Raw genomic sequence first — 18,087 nt, forward strand, 5'->3', positions numbered from 1 at the left:
ATGTTTGAGAGAAATGGTAATATTGTGTATCTGGAATGAATTTTAGATCTTTGAGTCCATCTCATGACAAATGGGAGCAAAAACAAAAGTGTTGCGTTTATATTTTTGTTGAGTGTAAATAGCTGGTAAACAAAAAAGTATTCGTCCCTCCTTTGAGGTTCAAACTTACCTTTGAGATGGTATTTGTTCTCTTGTTGTATGCACATTCACGATGAAAGGTCATGAAAATAAATACGGAACATGTAGACTCATAAAATAAAACGTCAAATTTCATTTACAGGGAAATACGTAATTTTATTTAAATATATATGAACTTCTTGTGTTTGTGAGGATTTTATGAACAGGTTGTCGATCAAAAAAAAAAAAAAGTACAAAGATGACTGTAGGTTTACAAAACAACATTACAGCCTCAACCATTTTTAACACAAGACAGCTCCATACATTGTGTTCCATGTATTACACCCAGTTCAGACTAATGAGAATTAAACATAATTTCCCTTGACCAGTTATTTACACTTAGGCTTCACTTAACTGTGCTATGAAGACACATAACATAACTTTGAATTAGAAGTACCATTTATGGAGTCAAGAGTTCGAGCCTTTGGAAAAGAATCCTTTAGACGCAAGCTGCTGCTCAGTGACAGGTTTACCCCCAGCCATCTCCAGATAAAAAAAAGATACAAGAGCTGCTACAAGTGCAAGACACATTTAATTACCAAAGTGGACCACATGTCTGATCAACAAATGTTAGCTAGCTCTCATTAACACACAAAAACATAGAAACTTTATTACTTTGCCTTTTTAATGAATGAAATATATTTTTGCAGCAACATATTTTAACTTTGGCCAACATGTAAAACTGTTACAGACAGTGGCAGTAAAGTCTGAATATGCCTGACATATTGTCTTCAAATAAAAGTCGGGGTTGCAATTTCACAAACTTATTCCAAGTTCATTTTGCAGCTTTTTTTCACATACGTTTTGTATAGCTGTGGACAATGAAGTGCTTACTATGTGCGCTGTATTTTTTTTTTTTAATAACAAACAAAGTCAGAGTACTCAGAATGTTGCTGTTTAATAATTTTTTCACTTAATTATGCAGTTTGTTTGTTTTTTTTTCCAGAAAAGTATATTGCCTGATGTAATATACCAAGTAACAAACCCAAAACAGTTCTATAAACGTCTTGCTTTGAATGCTGTTTTTAACAAAGTGAACATTTGGGCTGAGAGACCAAAAACAAATGAAACAAAGTGAACAAAAAAAGCTGTTCAGAAAGGATCAATAGAACCAATTGAGCCAGAAGCTACAAAGCAGCCTGTCCTTGAAATCATTTCACACCATTTGTAGCAGGAAAAAAAAGGCTCAGTTGAGCTGAATTACTCAGGGCCAACTGACTGTACAGTTTGCTCTTTCTTGTAAGTGCTTTTTTATGTATAATGCAGCACATGAGAAAAAACAAGATGGCGAAAGGTGAAGCAAAGCGAAAAAAAACAAAAAACAACCCCAATTTATCTCCCCAAAAATCCAGCCTGTCCACCTGTAATCCTGCCACTCTAGTATTCTTCTTGAGTAATAGGTACAAAGACTGCAGAGAGAGGGGCGCATCAAATCCCAGAAATAAAGAGGATTCTTACAAAAGTCAAAAACGGTGATAAACAAGATGAAGAGGACTGAACGCCTGAGCCACTCTTCTGTCTACTTTCACCAAACGTCAACGCTGGTTTATGTAATGACGATATTTTCAAAAAAGGGAAAAGGAAACTCGAGACTTCCAGCACGCCTGGTGTCAGGAGAAGACATGCGAGAGCAGAGACTGGGTGAATGAACCTGTAGACACCCATCCTCATCCTCCTGCTCTTCCTCTTGTGGATTAGTGCTTGATCACTCCGCCGTCTCCTTCGCTGACAAAACGCTTCCGCCCTCTAGTGGATGAAAAAGAGTTTAAATAAATTGTAATGCTGTGTATCTGATATATAAAAAGATTGTTTTTCTTTAAACTTGCTTTAAATGTTATTCATTGTATATTCAACATTTTCCATACAAATATTGATTTAATAAGTTATTTCAGACAAATGTTCTTTTAGCTCTGGGTCAATGCTACGTGCAACGACAGGGATGTCTTTAAGTGGTTGTCTCGCAGCTGAGTCATCTTTGTGTATAATTATCAATCACACTCATGGTATCGTGCGAGTTCTCACTGTGTAAGGTGTTGCCATGTTATTTTCTGTAAGAAACTATCATTATCGTCTGGTATAAGCGAACGCAGCAATAACCAGGCCTTTTTTTTTTTTTAAATGTTTCTAAAGTAAACAAAATTCTAAAATACATTTGTACTTGAAAGATCAAGGTTGGGCTAGAGTTCCCAAGAAAAGGTAGATGAAGTCTAACAGGTTTTGTTTATTTTGTGGAATTTTTCGACTACGACAAAAGGAGCATGATAACACCAGCTATAAGGAATGATCTAAATATGACAATGACAAAGCATTTGATGGTAAATTAATTATAGCTAACCTGGAGGGACAGGCATCCCTCAGCTGCTTGGTGATGACAGACTCCTGGTAGCAGAGGTCCACAAAGGCCTCCATGATGGAGTGAGCGTGCGGCACGTCGAGGTTGATCTCTGGGAGCTCGCTGTAGACACGCTGGAAACCCTACAAATTGGATTTTATTACTATGGGGGTAAATCAATAACTTGATTAAGATCATGCCATAGAGAAATCTCCAGGTTACATGAATAAGAAGGAAGCACTGACCCTGTTCATCTGATCCACAGTGATGAGGGCGGTTTTCCAGAAGGATTGCAGCAGCTTCATCATCATGTGACTGGCAGTGTCTCCCTTCGACTCCAGCACCATCACTACAGCCTGAAACAACAATGATCAAACATTAAATGTATAACTGAAGAGGAGTGTGGCTCAATCTTCTAATATCTCAAGTCAGAATCAGCAGAGTCAGTAAGTGACGATCTAAAATGAAAGTGTTTGACATGTGCGAGATGCTTTTTTTCCTCCACTTGGTGGCAGTGTTTGCAGTTTAAACCTTGAAAAGAAAACTCATTTGTTTAAGTATTAAAAAAAACTGATAGGATAAAGGTTCCACACATGTCGAACACACAAGGCTACAAAACAGTAACTTGTTCATGCACACAGCTAAGGCCCTTCAATATGACAAAGAATGCAAACTTGACAAACGAATAGCTTTCTTCCTTCAACCTGTACATAATCATTGTGCTGCATTTGTAAAGTTCAGAGACAGTCCCATCTAATGCAATGTCCTGCTCCACCTTGGATCAACAATTTGGACTGAGTGCCGTTAATACACAGGATGCAAACATTGACAATGGCAGAAAGTCCTGGGCTAAATATTTTTTGCTGTGAGTCGTTTTTCTCTGCAGTGTAATGGAGTGGGCACAAAGAGGGGGAGCTCAGTTTAAAGAGTTTCACTTGTTGGTTTTAAGGTTGGTCGGTTGGTTTGTATTTTATTTTCAAAATGTGAGCATACAAAAATTACAAAAGAAATTAAACCTCACCCCTGCTGAGATTTATACTATTGAAAAATAAAGAAATATCTGATTTTGATTTGGTTCACATTTCTGCTGGGAAATATTGAAATTAGCCTGAAACCTTTCAGGAATTTGTTTTGTTGTTCACTGTGAAGGTAAATGTGTTTGAAGGCTGCCCGAAAAATCCTCGTTGTGTCTTTAAATACCTCATAAACCAGCTCGTGGTGGAAGTGGGGGACCTCCAGGTCTCGCAGACAGCGCTCTGCCTCGGACACTTCACCTGACACCAGGTACTCCTTTAGCAGGAGATTCATCTGAAACAAAGGAGACACAAAATAAACACAAAGTCTTTGTGGGGTCAGACTTCATCCAACATGGCTGGAATGAAGTAGGACCTGTAGCTATTGTGCCTGGTGAGGGGAGAGAAGTTGTTCCAATATTGCAAAACCTCAAAAATGCAATTATCGTATGTCTTTCTTTTGCCTGAACGGAGACTTCCTGAGAGACAGGCAGATTGAAATGCATCTTCTCCACTTCACAATAGAGTGATCACTATTCTATGTTTTCTAGTGGCATAACAATAGAATAATAATTAAATAACACTGTCCAGTGGAAAAAAGGTTATCTACCCCTCAGCCTCCCCAGGCTTAATCTAGTGTTCCAGCAGAGCCTCATAATTCACACTATTTTCACACATCTAAACCGAAGCATTCAAACAAACGCTGTATGTTTAAGGACTTACTAAAGCAATAACTTGTGTTCTTAAGGGAATATCTTTCAGATCGGGTCTATGCTCAAATCCATGAGTCTCATTTCTAAGCAATGCGTAGTTATATCACGCATTAAATTTAAAAGAAAAAAAACACGTAGCTATGGAACAATTAGTCATACCTCCTGAGATCTGAGAGGAGCAGGATTGAGGCAAGAAGTGTAAAAACCCTCAAGGCTAGACCAAGACTTGCCAGTCAATTCTGGGTCGTATTCTAAGTGCTGATATATAACGTGTGGTCGCAGAGAATCTGAACGAAACATTATTAAAAGCGGGAGAAGAAATGTGGACAGGAAGGAGGAGTGGCAGGAGAATAGGTCGACTCTGCAAAGAAAGTGCACAACAACAAAATGAAGCACAGCGATAAAAGAAAGCTCCTGCAGCTCGGTGTGTGCGTCAGGAGGGAGCACACAGACGGGCAGGAAATCAAAAGTGGACCGAAGAGCCTGCAGGTCTGAGAGCTTCTGAGGCTTACACAAGGCTGCATGACGGAGAACTCACTCACTCATTACTACACATGCAACAAGGAACTCTCTAAACCCTCTCAAAGTTGCACAACTAAAACGATGCACATTAATTACACCTACAGTCCGCACCCACATAAGCATGAACAACATCCAGAAAATCCAGATCATGGAGCAATTCTTTTAAAACAGACATGAAGCAAAAGCACATGCGGAATAATGAACAGGGAAGGTGTGTGCGTGTGTGTGTGTGTGTATTTCAGATAAAGACGAGGGTGTGTATCTGTGTCCGTCCCTGCTGTGCCCTAGTTTTTGCAGTTCTCCCTTCTCAGGGGAGAAAAGTATTCTGCTGACACAGCAACATAGCAGAGGGCTGGCCCTGTGGCTCTCTACCCAGCGTGCATTCCTGCCTTCTGTCCACATTATTAAGATGCAGGGTTTTTGTTGTTTTTTTTTCGATACAAAAGAGAGTGACCAAGGGCGTTAGGAAAACATGTTTAAAAAAAATGGAAATGAGCAGGTGACGTCAGTTTTTAAACACCGCTGTGTGGCCCAAGCTCACCTCTTTGACGAGATGTTTGACAGGTCTCAGGCCTCCGCCCACACCCCACACGTTATCCAGGCGAACCATCTCTCTCTTCATGGTCAGAAGCACAGCAGCACGGTCCAAAGCGACTCTGAGTTTGGGGGGAATACAGACTTGTTCATATGGTATTTATTGAGATAAACCAGTGTTTCAGTGTTGAACTGTATCTTTGTTTTAGATTTCTTGTTTAGGTGTGAGGGCTTAGGAAATGTTTTCTTTAAAATGTGTCTGAGTAATCCCTGAAGGGATGAACCATTTAAGGCCAGACCTGCAAACTGAGGCCAGTAATCCCCAAAAGTCTAGCTTGCTAGCATCTGTAAGAAAAAAAATATTTACCGTAAATTCCGGACTATAAGCCGCTACTTTTTTCTCACACTTCGAGCACTGCGGCTTCTACTCCGGTGCGGCTAATGCATGGATTTTTTATGGGGGACAATGAGCTTCTGCCGCAAAAACATTTGACTTCGTCACGTCGGATCTTAATATCAGTCATTTTGCGCTTCATGCACGCACCCTCATCATGGAAAACACACGGAGAAATACATATGATGCAGCTTTCAAGTTAAAGGCGATCGACCTGGCTGTCAAAGAAGGAAATAGAGCTGCTGCACGTTAAGATGACACTGACAGCGACAACAGAGACTGAGGAAGTGAGTAATGAAGTCATTCTGAGGCAGTGAATGGATGGACTTTTTCTTGTGAAATATATTACGGTCATCTTTTTCATCAGCCGTGTTACAGACACCGTCGGCTAGGCTTCGTATTGTAACGGTTCATGTTGTAAAGTCAGTAGTTGATAATGTGTTCATAATTCCGATTATGTGGAGAGTCAGTGAATGCACCAGCGCGAACGTGTTGAGTGGCTGTATGAGAGAACGCTGGGGGAGAGAGTTGGATTGTTACGGCAAGTTATGTGTTGCTCTCTGCTGTAAACGGCGTGGTCACGGCCGACAGTGATCGGGTTATTAAAAGTTATTATTTGAATGCTCTCGTCGTCCTTTAACGTCCGTACGGACGCTACAGTATTTGCGGATGTTACCGGTAGCCTACGTCTGTGTAAATAGCTCTTGTTATAGCGTGGACACCTGCGGCTTATAATCAAGTGCGGCTTATATATGTACAAATACATTTATTTACTTATTTTTAGCCGGTGCGGCTTATATCCAGGTGCGCTCAATAGTACGGAATTTACGGTATCTTAGAACATAAAAATAATTTACAAAACAGATTCTCCCAAAAGAGACTTAAGAAATGCCACAGCTCATATAGTTAAAGCTCCTGTGAGAAACTTTCTATTTGTGTTGATTTTGGCGCCCCCCCCGTGGACAATGCAATAACTCATCTCATTGTGGGTTTTGTCCCATACATGGACTGCGCTTTGTTAGTCATATAAAAGCATCACCAGCTCAAAACTCCTCACTGGAGCTGTGAGGTAACTTTTTAGTTTGAAGAACCAACTGCTGGATCTGCAACTGTAAAAATGTTTTAATAAAACGTTGATTCGCTGATATAAGCTCACCTGGCGTGCTCACAGTCCACTTTGCCCTTATAACAGTCCAGGAAAGACATGGGTAGGATGTGGTCCGCTATGGCTCTCGCTATAAACTGGCCCAACATCTGAGAAAATATGAAAAGAAAGAATCTTGAACCATCATTTCATCCCCACATCTTTTAGTATTTTTTCAGCAGCCATATGAGAACATTTTAATACACTGCAAAGGCAAATCATTTCAGCAATCCAAATGTTTTATTTGCAGGAAATTCCAAGAACATCTTATCACAGCTTCGATCTTATGCACTCAACAGATGTGTTGCTCCGATGGCCGTTCTTATACTGCATGTACCTGGGGGGCATCTGGCGTGTCCAGTATGAGGTCTGGCAGCTCCTTGAGGATCTTGTCGAAGGCTCGGGACATGTCATTTTGTGACAGCACCTTGCCGGTCAGATCGGACAGCAGGCGGGAGGTCAGCTCTCTGTGGCTCGCCTTCCCCTCCAGGGAGAGAGACACGGCCAGGGAGGAGAACTCGTACTTGTGTGCGCCAAGGTTCAACTCCTTCAGCAACATCTGACCCGGCGGAGGGAACAAATGACAATATGCAAACTTAGGTGGGACTCAACCACACGTGTGCAAACACATTTAAGCACCATGTGATTTTTTTTAACTCAGCCATGGAGTTTACAAATTGGCAGTCTTTGTGCGCGGTGAACGACAAAGACTTTATTTACCTGGACCTCTTTCGTGTCTCCATGTTCAAAGTACTCCTGCACGATAGGGTTGACCATTTTTTCCAGTTCCTTCTCATCTACCTCAGGAACAACTGTTGCATAGACTGTGTCACCCTGAGCAAACAAAACAAAACAAAAATTACTTAAAGAAAAATGAAGTTGTAACATGGCCTTATAATTTATTATCTCAGATCATTTTTCCCTGATGTGTTTTAAAAGAAAAGCGCCTCTTCTGAGAAATAAAAAAAATCTGTCTGTTTCAACATTCTGTGATAAAGACACATTTTCTTTGCCCTTCCCTTTTAAAGTGTACATCAGTGAACGCCAAGAATGTCGGTCAGAACCGGTCCAACTAACTTTCAGGTGAGGTTGGTTTGACCTGGAGAACAATGGGCCGTTTTCACATACTATCTATCTTCCAAGTGCACTGACTAACAAGTTCTACGTCGACTAACTGCATACGCTATAAAAGAATGGAGAGATTTCTTTGCCTTTTTTTAAGAGGAGGAAAACTGAAGCAAATTTGGGGAAATAAAATTAAACATTAATGGTTTTGAGGTCTTTCGATAAAACCAAAGTTCTCATAAGAAGAAAACAAACAGGAGTGTGAGGAAGGATTTTAACCACCAGTCCAAAAGGCTGATTCACTTTTCCTGTTTTTCACTCATGTTGTATGAAGGGATTGTTGACCGTAGAGGCTGATGGAAGAGAACCAAAACAATCATTTACTGCCAAAAACAGGCACAAGAACGGAGCAGTGTTCAAAAATCTCTAAAAAACTCGAGAAACAAATCGAGACGATTTTGCAATCAAATCATACTTAAACGTCCTATATGTAAAGAACACAGAGCCACTGAAGTAAAGCCAACATTTCATCACTACGCATTAGAACATGATGACCTGGACCATTTAGAAATCTTTTATCAGGATCTTGATTTGAAGGTCAGTGTCTGCACATGTCCCGAGTATCTTCCTGTACCACTCTGACCCAGTTCCCTGTAAACACAATGACATATTTCCGCAACGTTCAAGGCCGAATCCCACCAGCCCGTCTCAGCCATTATCGGGCCTCTGGTTAACAGAAGCGCCGTTCACACTCTACAGTTCAGTCAGCTATGGCCATAATGGGGAGACAGACAAACTTTGGCATTGCACAAAGCCTTTGCTTGATAAGCCAGTTAAAGATTAAAAAAATACTGTTGATTATGATGGGACAGAGCCATCTGGATAAAGCGAATCATGTGAGGAGGCGTGTTTTACAGCAGCTCAGGCCAGATCACGTCGACTTTAATGGAACATTTGAGCAACTCCAAATGATTTCATTGTCCAGTGAATGTCAAAGAAACGATACTCTGAATGTGTACCAGTGGAGATTTAACAAATCATTGTGTTCTTTATAAACAGATGCAGAGTGAGCGCTTGTTGTCTGAGAATGGACACTGATTATCTTGTTCAGAGAGCCTGGCTGTTTTTTTTTTGTTTTTTTATATACACTGCTTTTAACTGCAGTCCTTCAACATCAGCATGTTTGTTTGACACAAGTAATAAAAGGAGTCGTGCAGTGCAGCACAGCTTTAATCAGTGGGCCTCTTTGGAAACAAAAAGCTGCTCCATACAACAGGTCCAGCTGAAAACAACCGTGGTCAACTACCTTCAGCTGGACAGGCCTGTTCAAAAACAGGTCGGACTGCTGATACTCAGGTTATTTTGAGTTGACGTGGATGGGCCTTTGCTGGAAAACATTCCTTCTCTCTACTTTATCTTTCATGTCTCTCCTCTGTCTTCTCAATTAAATAAAGGCATTACATGAAAAAAAAAAAAAAAAACTATTTCCCCTCTAAAAAATAAAAACTTCAATGCTTTGAGAAAGACAGAAAACATGTCACCAACATGTTAATTTGACAGTTCAAATTTGTTTTTTTATTTTTTATTTCTGGTCCAGAGTTTGGAACTATGAGTAAAAAGACATCACTTTGGCGTACAACTGTGAATTCCTCGTTTTCATACCAATAAACTGCTTCATGAAGAATATCAACACTTGTAGCAGCCAAACTTTGATTGTCAAAATGTCCAAACATTTCTCAGACTGCACGACAGAAAACAGTTCCACTTTTACATACGTTTCATTTCTGGTTAAATGTAGTTCAATCATTCATCGTCATATTTTAATTGAACATTGACAACATCAAATGCTGCATGATCTCTGGCTCGAATCACTATTTTCCTTTCATGTCCTCTTGTTGTCTGCCAAAAGCAATATCACAAGTGTCCACAGTGTGCAAGACATTTCTTCAAAGACAAAGACGGCAGACAGAAGTCCCAACCCATTAATCCCTCACCTGAGAAGATTCATCATAGTTAGGGTCCCGCATATCAGGCTCTTCGTCTTCATAGACCATCCCAGCGGCCCCCCAAACTCCTTTACCACCCGCTCCGCCTGCAGACAAAACGCACAGAAGGCAGACAAGCAAGATCTATATTTAGATATCAACTTTTAAACTCATTCGATGCAGCTGATGAAGGGCAGGTACAAATTAGAAAAATAAGAATCTCTCATATCTTCATGATTTGTATCCTGGAAAATGCTAATCAAGATTTCCACCGCTTCCTTTTTTAACTTTTCGAAATGTCGGAGTACTTAAAAGCTAGCTGTTTTATTTCTAACAATGTCCTGTAAGTTCATCGGTGTACACTGGTCAACAAGAGAGAAGGAAGCCATTGTTTTAGCGCTCCTCTCGGAAGCTAAACTTTCTCTGACTCTCTGAGATCATCTGGAGCTGCTCCACGTCTCCAAAAACAGATTTGTGGCAGCTTCTTAAAAAAACAAAAAAACAAAATCATTCAGCACGCACCACTTTAGCTCAGATGTACCTTTTTTTGGCAGGCCTCGGCCTTTGCCCGTCCTGGACTTGCGGTCGTTGGTGTTGACTTTGCCCTTCGGACTGTTCGGGTCGCCCCCTGCCACGTCTCCTGACTCGGAGAGCGACTCGCTGGTGGAGTTGCGGGAGGACGTCTTGCGCAGGCGACGCTTCGCTTTGGCTTTGAGCCGCGCTTCGTGGAGCGCTTTCTCCTGAGGCGTCCAGTTGCCGTTCACCTCCGCCTCGTCGCCGCTGTAGGAATTGTTAGCGTCTGCCAGGTTCTCATCGTGAGAAAACATCCCTGTGTGCAGAAAAACAACAGAACCGAAGATGAAGATCAAAATGCTATAAAAAAACATGTGCGAGTAACTGGAAACGTTTAAAAAGTCAAGTACACTGAATGACCCCAGTTTAATTTGCACTGTTACATGCAGAACAATTCCTAATTGTTAAAAAGCAAGTGTCAAAACGATTTTTTCTACGTAGTATAAACTCATAGCTCTGAAGTGATAGGGTAGAGGATTGTATGTAGATTTGAAGTATTTGGAGTGAAAAAAGGCCCGAGTGTTCTCGTGTCTCTGAGCTCAGTAAAAGTAAAGGTAAAGAACGACAAGTCTTTTCAGCGCCGCCATTCCTCTTAAGCAAGCAAACAGTTTAATCAAAAAGGAGACTAACGCTCTGGATGAAAAATGACCAAAGACATAAAACCAACCAAGGCCAAGACTGTGGCTGCTCAGGGGCAATGCATCCTGGTACATGTAGGCGGCTCCTGACACATTGGCTACAGCAGAAGAACTCGGCTTACTCAGTCAACAAAACACACAATGAGGAATTGTTGATTTCAGCGACATCCACCATAAAAGTGTGACAGGAAAAGAAATGCCTTTTAGTTTACTTGCTGAAAACTCCTACAAATAAATCTAATTACAACTTCAACCCAGCAAAAATGCTCCTGGAATATTCAGTTAAATGTTGATGATCGAGACTTCGATCTCAACCAGTGAAACAATTTACAAAAAAAAAACTTTATCGATAAAGCTTTGCTGTAATCACTGAAGCTGACCTCAAACCTAACCGTGTTGACTGCAAGCTGCAAAAATCATGACACGTTCCAAATATTACTGCTGTTCATGAAGGATGTTTGGACACAAAAGCTCATAATTGACCATCATGCATTGCATATTCATGGATATCTTGCTCATACTGTTTGACTTGGAACAAATCCAAGTTGGCTGTATTCAACAAGTTCTATGAACACTTTGACCCTAAAGAATCCTCCAAAGCCAAACAGGACTGCATGTGCTGCATCCACCTCCATTTGTCATGGCCAATGTTTTGCACACTTTAAAAAACACATGCTTTGATGTAACACTCACCGGCTCCATCAGCAGCCATAAGGTGGGTTGATCAACTTTTTAATACTACTTCCCTGTGAGTGTAAAGAAAACACTTTCATTTAAACAAACACTGTCTCGGTTGCTTCTTCCAGAGACAACAACAAGTGGGACTAGAGCGCTCCTGCAGGCACGACAGGGAGGGAGGGAGGGAGGGAGCACAGAGGAACACATGGTGCAGAAATGCTGACACCAGCTTTTTATTTCTCTGTCTTCTCGCGATTTGTCCGCAGCAGCTAGTAGACCTGACTACATATGGCCCGGTTGGGTCTAGGAATGGTCACATGACAGGGCTGCAGGAAAAGGAGAGAGAGAGAAAACAGGAGGAGGAGGAATGTCTGAGGGTGTAATGGATACTTAAAGAGTCCTTAGGCATGAGCCTCAAATGGCAATTTGAGGAGTTCTGGCCCTATACATTACAGGACATGTAGACGTAAAACACTCAAGAGGGAGGGGAGGGGAACATGTCCATACAACTCACCGAACTAACTAACTAGCAGTAGTGTGCAGTACATAAAGTCACAAAAATAAATAAATAAATACAGGTGGGGAAAAAGTGTTCAAGAATTCCAGGAATTGCTGTTAAACTTGGGACTTTGTGTAGCCCAGGAGGGTTAACAACAGGCAGCACCTTCGACACCTTCCTGATATAACCTGTCGCATTAAGTCCAGCACCACACCCTGAGCTTTTAAAAAAGTGTAAACAGCCGACCATGTGTCATCTGCTCCTCTTTCTGTCCCCCCTCCCCCTTCCCTCATGTAGGCCACAGGGCCTGTCAGCGCAGTAAATAAGGAACTAACCAATGGTAACGTGCCAAATACAACACGGGCCAATTGGAGAGGAGCAGAAAAATGGAAACGCAGAAAGAAGAAAAAAAAAAGTTACTGCCGTTTGCCAAGTCAAGAGTTACAAAACAAGCCGTGCTCAAGTATGGCTGCAATGCAAGCACTAGGATTTGTTGTTTTAAAAGTTGACTCTCCAGAATGTGTGTCACTGTCACAATCCCATAAAGCTGCAGCAGAAACAAACTGGACACAATGCAGTCCCAATGGTTTTTAAATGATAACTGTGGGATGCAGAGACCTCTGGCCTACATGTTGTGTGGGAGCTTTCCGCAGTCAGAGAGCCCAAGCAGCACTGCTGAGGCGTTCAGTTTTAGGTGCCTGCACGGTGGCAGTGTTCATGAATGAGAGGGAGGTCAACAGAGCACAGCTCTCACATTACTCCCAGGGGACAGTCGTAGTTTTCACGACAGCGAATATAAAAGTGAGAATACGACGTGATCAAAACTGGATTCTTTCAAAATGGAAGGAGGAGATGTTATTATAAATCAAAATGTATTTTCATTGTTGTAAACCATTTTACACGTAATATATATATATATATATATATATATATATATATATATATATATATATATATCATTACATGCATTATGAGATACCCTCAAATGTCTGAAAACATGAGCACAGGACCTTTATAATAACAGAAGCACATGTCATGCAGGTGACAGTGTATCCACGCTCTGTGCTTTACTTAGCAGTCAAAACTTTGTGAAATTAAACTAAGTTTAAAGCCGCCACAGTTTCAAAACTGGACAGCAACATATGCACAGTATTTAGTTTTGATGACGTCAGTAATAAATGCTAGGTCGTGGTGTGTAGGGTTGGTCGTAAGGTACCGCCATCTTTAAGAACTCAACGGTTTGTCTGTTTACGAGCTAAAAGAGGGTTTTTTTTCCCTCTACCTTTCCAATCTCAAGAGACTAGAGTTCTTTCTTGGTCAGCCCGTTGCACAGTAAAACATAAGCACAATGTGCGATGCCCCCCCCCATCATTAAACATGTCTCTTTGCAATGATAAGAGGGACAGCAGAAGAAGAAGAAAAGAAAAAAATCAGTCCTGCTGCACGTGGCTGTGTGGTGGTAATCTGTCAGAAAAAGAGGAGGGTGTGGATGTCCTGGAGGTTTAACTGTCATTACAGTTAATGAAAGGAGGCCGAATTTGACTTCAAATCATGTTTGAGACGCACGGCGTAAACCTACGATAAAACTGAAGCAGGCCACACACGCGCTCCACAAATACAAGTACAAAGGTCGCCACATCTGAAACCGTGTTTCGAGTCGTGTTTGGTGAATGCAGAAAGAAATGAAGGACACTTTGATACGTCTGCTGAGTGTGCCTTCTGCGACAGCTGCAGAGCAACAACAACAGATAAAGACGACACAAGAGATAAGAGCGACTCAGATAAACAGTCAAGAGTCCGGCAACGTTTTTTTATTAACCAATCACGGCCATGTTTTTACACTACTGTATAACTGAAGGAACTATATACAAAGGCGGGATGTATGCAAACATGGTTCATGAGCATATGCAGGGAGGTAGGTTAACAAAAGAAGAATGAGCAGCAGATTAACTTTATGTGTACTCAGAAGACCATGAACAGATCTGCCTCGACAGTTCAGACTCTGGGGATGTTCGGATGTTTGTTTTTTTTTATCAAAGGAGTAAAGTTTTATGGGGCTTTAAATCTGCACTTAGAACATTCACCCCATCAAAGACCTGCCCTGTGTAAATCCAGAAACAGACACACCTCAGTTTCATCCAGGTTAAAAATGTTTTATGATTACTTATTTTGGCGACATTAAACGAATCACGTTTCTTTTTTTAAAGCCAATTCCTAATGTGCTTCATCTATGAAATCAAAATCTTAAAAACGCATCTTCTTTGGGTTCGTGTTTTCTTCTGACGTATGGTAGGACTACAGACATAGAGTGTGACAGTGGCTCAGTGGGACAGTCAGGTGTCTTTCATTGAGAAGATAGTCAGTTCAATCCCCAATTCCTGCAGTCACATATTATGAAGTGTACCTAAGTGGGAAACTGAAGCCCAAATCGCTCCCTGTGGCATAGCCAGCAGAGTGTGAATCATGATGTGCATCTTTAGAAACAGACGCCTGCTGATTGAAAGGAAGCAGCATGAAAGTAGCCAAAAAATAAAAAGAAGCTTGCAGATTAGGAGGCTATACTGTGGAAGTCCATCTAACATGAAAGAGAATGATCATGGTAAAACAATTGTTGTCCTCATTTTAATCTTTATGAAGTAAGCGGTGGTTACATATCTGCTAGAGTTGGGTTATTGATGGGTAATTGGCCGATAAACGGGAAGTTCTTTACATCCAGAACAACTTCTAACTTCAAGGATCTTTGACAGACTTATGTGCCTCACCATGCAAGCTTTATACAATTCCCATACTACTGAGCGAGAGGTCAGTGGCCAGACTGACCCGCATCTTATGGAGGACTTGCCCCTTCTGCTCCCACCACCACGACCACACAAAAAAAACAATGGAGTCTTTGACAGTCTGTTGCACGAGTGTGTGTTCACCTGATCAACAGAGTGCTGCTCAATCAAGCGTGGCTGACCTCTCTTGAGAAATAAGGGCCTTCAGAGTTCATGCAGAACAGCCCATCTGTGCACCGACACACCATCACAACAGTGTTATAGTAAGTGGTGTCTCGGATTCACCTCTGATGATATTGCTGACACACACAAGTGGAATCTACAACTAAAGAACAATACATTTAGACTACTTATGTAACCTTTAAATAGACAGGCAGTGTACAGATTATGTAAGGCGCTCCTATTGGCTGCTATATTAGGGCTATACGTGTCGACGTCATCACCTGGCAGTCAGAGAAGAAGCACGGAACTCAGTGTCCCATGAGCTCAAGTCAAAGACAGAGCAATGATCAAAATCACTAAAGGAGCCTTTTACGGGTTTGATTTTAACCCAGCAATGCATCCTGGTCAAATAACCGTAAAATACAAAATATTGAGATAACGTTATCAAATAAGGCGAGTCGAGGAAAACGTGTTGACATGTGAGGAAGTGAACGACTAAGAAAAATCACAACATCCTACCGTACTAACACAAACACACCGAACTAAAAGAGCTCAGCTGACTCATGACACACGATTTAACGATGACCAAAACATGATTTTTTTTAACACAAGCAAAGACGTGCAAAGAAGACTCCTTTGTGTTGGAAAAATGCGCCTCACTGTATGCAAAAACAACGACTTGTCAAAGCGGAAGTGAGCGTTTTGTGTCCTCCTCCAATCAGAAGCGTGAAAGGGTTAAATGTAAGCGGAGAGGAAAAACAAACACCATAGCAAATGTTATAGAAAACACAAGCATAGTAAATGGAGCTTCGTTGTTTGTTTTTCCTGCGTATTACGTGTCTATCTGCACTCATATTTGCAGGGATTATAGTAGTCTACCAGAGCTCTGTGTGTGTGTGTGTGGATAAGGCTTTAATGGAGCACATGGTGAAGCGTGGCTAGTGCTCACTGCAGCCCATCCCATGCACAAACAATGGATCCAGGAGAGCACAACCAATAGGCCTCTCGTTAGCTCCTTTGCACAGAAGTATTTTTTTTTGCATCAAACGTGGATAAACTGAATAACTCACCGTCTGCTTGAGGAGCCGTGGACCACGTACCCACGTCGGTCGCCATGGCGCTCACCAAATGCTCGATTTAAAAACCCTCACGTTGTGTGCGCTCTCCTCCTGCCGAGCAAGCTTCTGCTGCAACAAACCCCCTTTATAAAAACAACTGCAAGTGAGGCTGTTTGCAGGAAAAGATCTTTTGAGTTTAACGCTTGACACGGTAGAAGAGTCTTTGTTGGTGATGCACGGTATCAGCTAACTACTGATAACAAACGCAAAAAAAAAAATCCAGATACAAAGAGAGCAGAAAAAGCTTCCGCGGGGTGTGCAGTGAAATGCAAAGGTTGTAAAACTGCTGTCAGCGTTTAGGGCTGATGAGAGTTATATGGGAGACGATATGGAAGGGTGGGAGGAAAGTGCAGGTTTACTAGTCGGAGAGCATCGCAGACAAACAAGCCTGCAAGATAAACAAACTGTTTTTAACTTTGCAAATCGAGCACAGCGCTGTCACGTGGACAAAACGCGGACGGGGAGAGGTCGAGAGAGGGGGTGGGTACTGGTGCGATCTGACCAATCACAGCACAGAAAACACTGTTTGGATTGAATGTATAGTGTGTGCTGTTAACGGCGAGCAGTCCCTAAATACACAGCCTCCGAGCATTATAAAATATATATATTTTTAATGAATTTATGTCGGGTTAAGTCATGAATACTTAATTAATTTACTTACTTAATACACACGTTTAATAAGTGTTACTTCAATCCCATTTATGATGTTTTTTAATTGTATTTAATAAGGATATCAGATGTGCATTTCTTTTCTTTTGTCTGGGCTCTGATCTAAATGTTGTATTTGGATTTGTTTGCAAAGACTAGCCTTACAAGACCCCAAACATGACACTACATTAGGCACCATAATTATATTTTTAACATGACTGCTGTAAAGCGTCTGCCCTGTCTTCTACTCTGTTAAATGCTGCTCTCTATCAGTATAACTTTTTTTTATGACGCAATGCATGTGTTTTGTTTCACTGGATTTGAGATGTTTTTTATGAACTTTATGGTTTTTGGATCTCATTTCCCTGTTAGCTCAATTCTGCTTACATGAATAATTGCTTCTTTTAAGGGAGACATTAGTTGAGAAATCAAACCTTTAGAATCTTTACTGATTTTTTTTTCTATTTATGTCATCCAAAGTTGCACCACCAGATGGAGCTGAAAACATGCTGCTTGGAAATAATACAATATAATGTCAGTGACAGTTTTCAACACTCCTTTATGGATTGATTTGTATCTTTCCATCGGCTACTAGTTCCTGTTTTATTGTCTTATCACCGTGTGGTCTCTCCATGTTGACAGACTAACACAAAAGGCTTTTATGGTAGAAGGGTTTCTTCCACAATCTGAAAAATTACAGCAGCTTTTACATACTGCCTTGTTCCTAGAGTGACGTTTTGATTCAAAATGTCAATTTTTTACATTTCTTCAAACAGGGATCCTCTGCGAGACTTAAAATCTAGCACTGTTTTTGAAATGTGTCCCTTTCAAAAAAAGTATTTACAGGTCTGCTGTCGGTTGTGTTCATCCTATCTGCTGTCAATAACATGATCACAGTTTTGACAAAAGTCAAAGCTTTCAGTGCCTGAGTGCCTGGTGATTCATCCTGAGTCACAGAGACATCTACTCGTGTGTGGGTGTTTGGCTCATTTCTGCCTAAATTGTAGGACATCATTTTCATCACTTTTGCTGAAAACTACACAACACATTCATGATGCATTTAAAAGGGCATACAAGTAATTATTAGCATTTTTATACTTTATTTTGACATAAAA

At 41.1% G+C, this 18,087-nt stretch overlaps 1 protein-coding gene across 1 annotated transcript; it reads right to left on the bottom strand.

Annotated features, from left to right (window-relative positions):
• Positions 1–268: 268 nt before the first annotated feature.
• pdcd4a (programmed cell death 4a) lies at positions 269–16,768 on the bottom strand. Its single transcript, XM_079337916.1, has 11 exons — positions 16,277–16,768; positions 10,421–10,708; positions 9,889–9,986; positions 7,550–7,663; positions 7,167–7,388; positions 6,842–6,939; positions 5,299–5,413; positions 3,710–3,817; positions 2,755–2,865; positions 2,513–2,652; positions 269–1,923 (listed from the first exon to the last, which is right to left on the bottom strand). The coding sequence occupies exons 1-11, from the start codon at positions 16,320–16,322 to the stop codon at positions 1,872–1,874; spliced, it is 1,392 nt and encodes a 463-aa protein (XP_079194042.1). The 5' UTR covers positions 16,323–16,768; the 3' UTR covers positions 269–1,871.
• Between the last annotated feature and the right edge of the window lie 1,319 nt (positions 16,769–18,087).

Source organism: Symphodus melops (genome assembly GCF_947650265.1).
Source record: "Symphodus melops genome assembly, chromosome: 2".
Taxonomy (NCBI): domain Eukaryota; kingdom Metazoa; phylum Chordata; class Actinopteri; order Labriformes; family Labridae; genus Symphodus; species Symphodus melops.

What these genes read in the sequence shown, in the direction of transcription:
- pdcd4a (XM_079337916.1), bottom strand. Translation starts at nt 16,322, where the DNA reads ATGGCGACCGACGTGGGTACGTGGTCCACGGCTCCTCAAGCAGACG. An exon ending in CACGGCTCCTCAAGCAGACG is followed by an intron (nt 10,709 to 16,276) that starts GTGAGTTATTCA and finishes TTCTGCACACAG; the next exon opens with GGATGTTTTCTCACGATGAG. An exon ending in ACCACGAGCTGGTTTATGAG is followed by an intron (nt 2,866 to 3,709) that starts GTATTTAAAGAC and finishes TTGTTGTTTCAG; the next exon opens with GCTGTAGTGATGGTGCTGGA.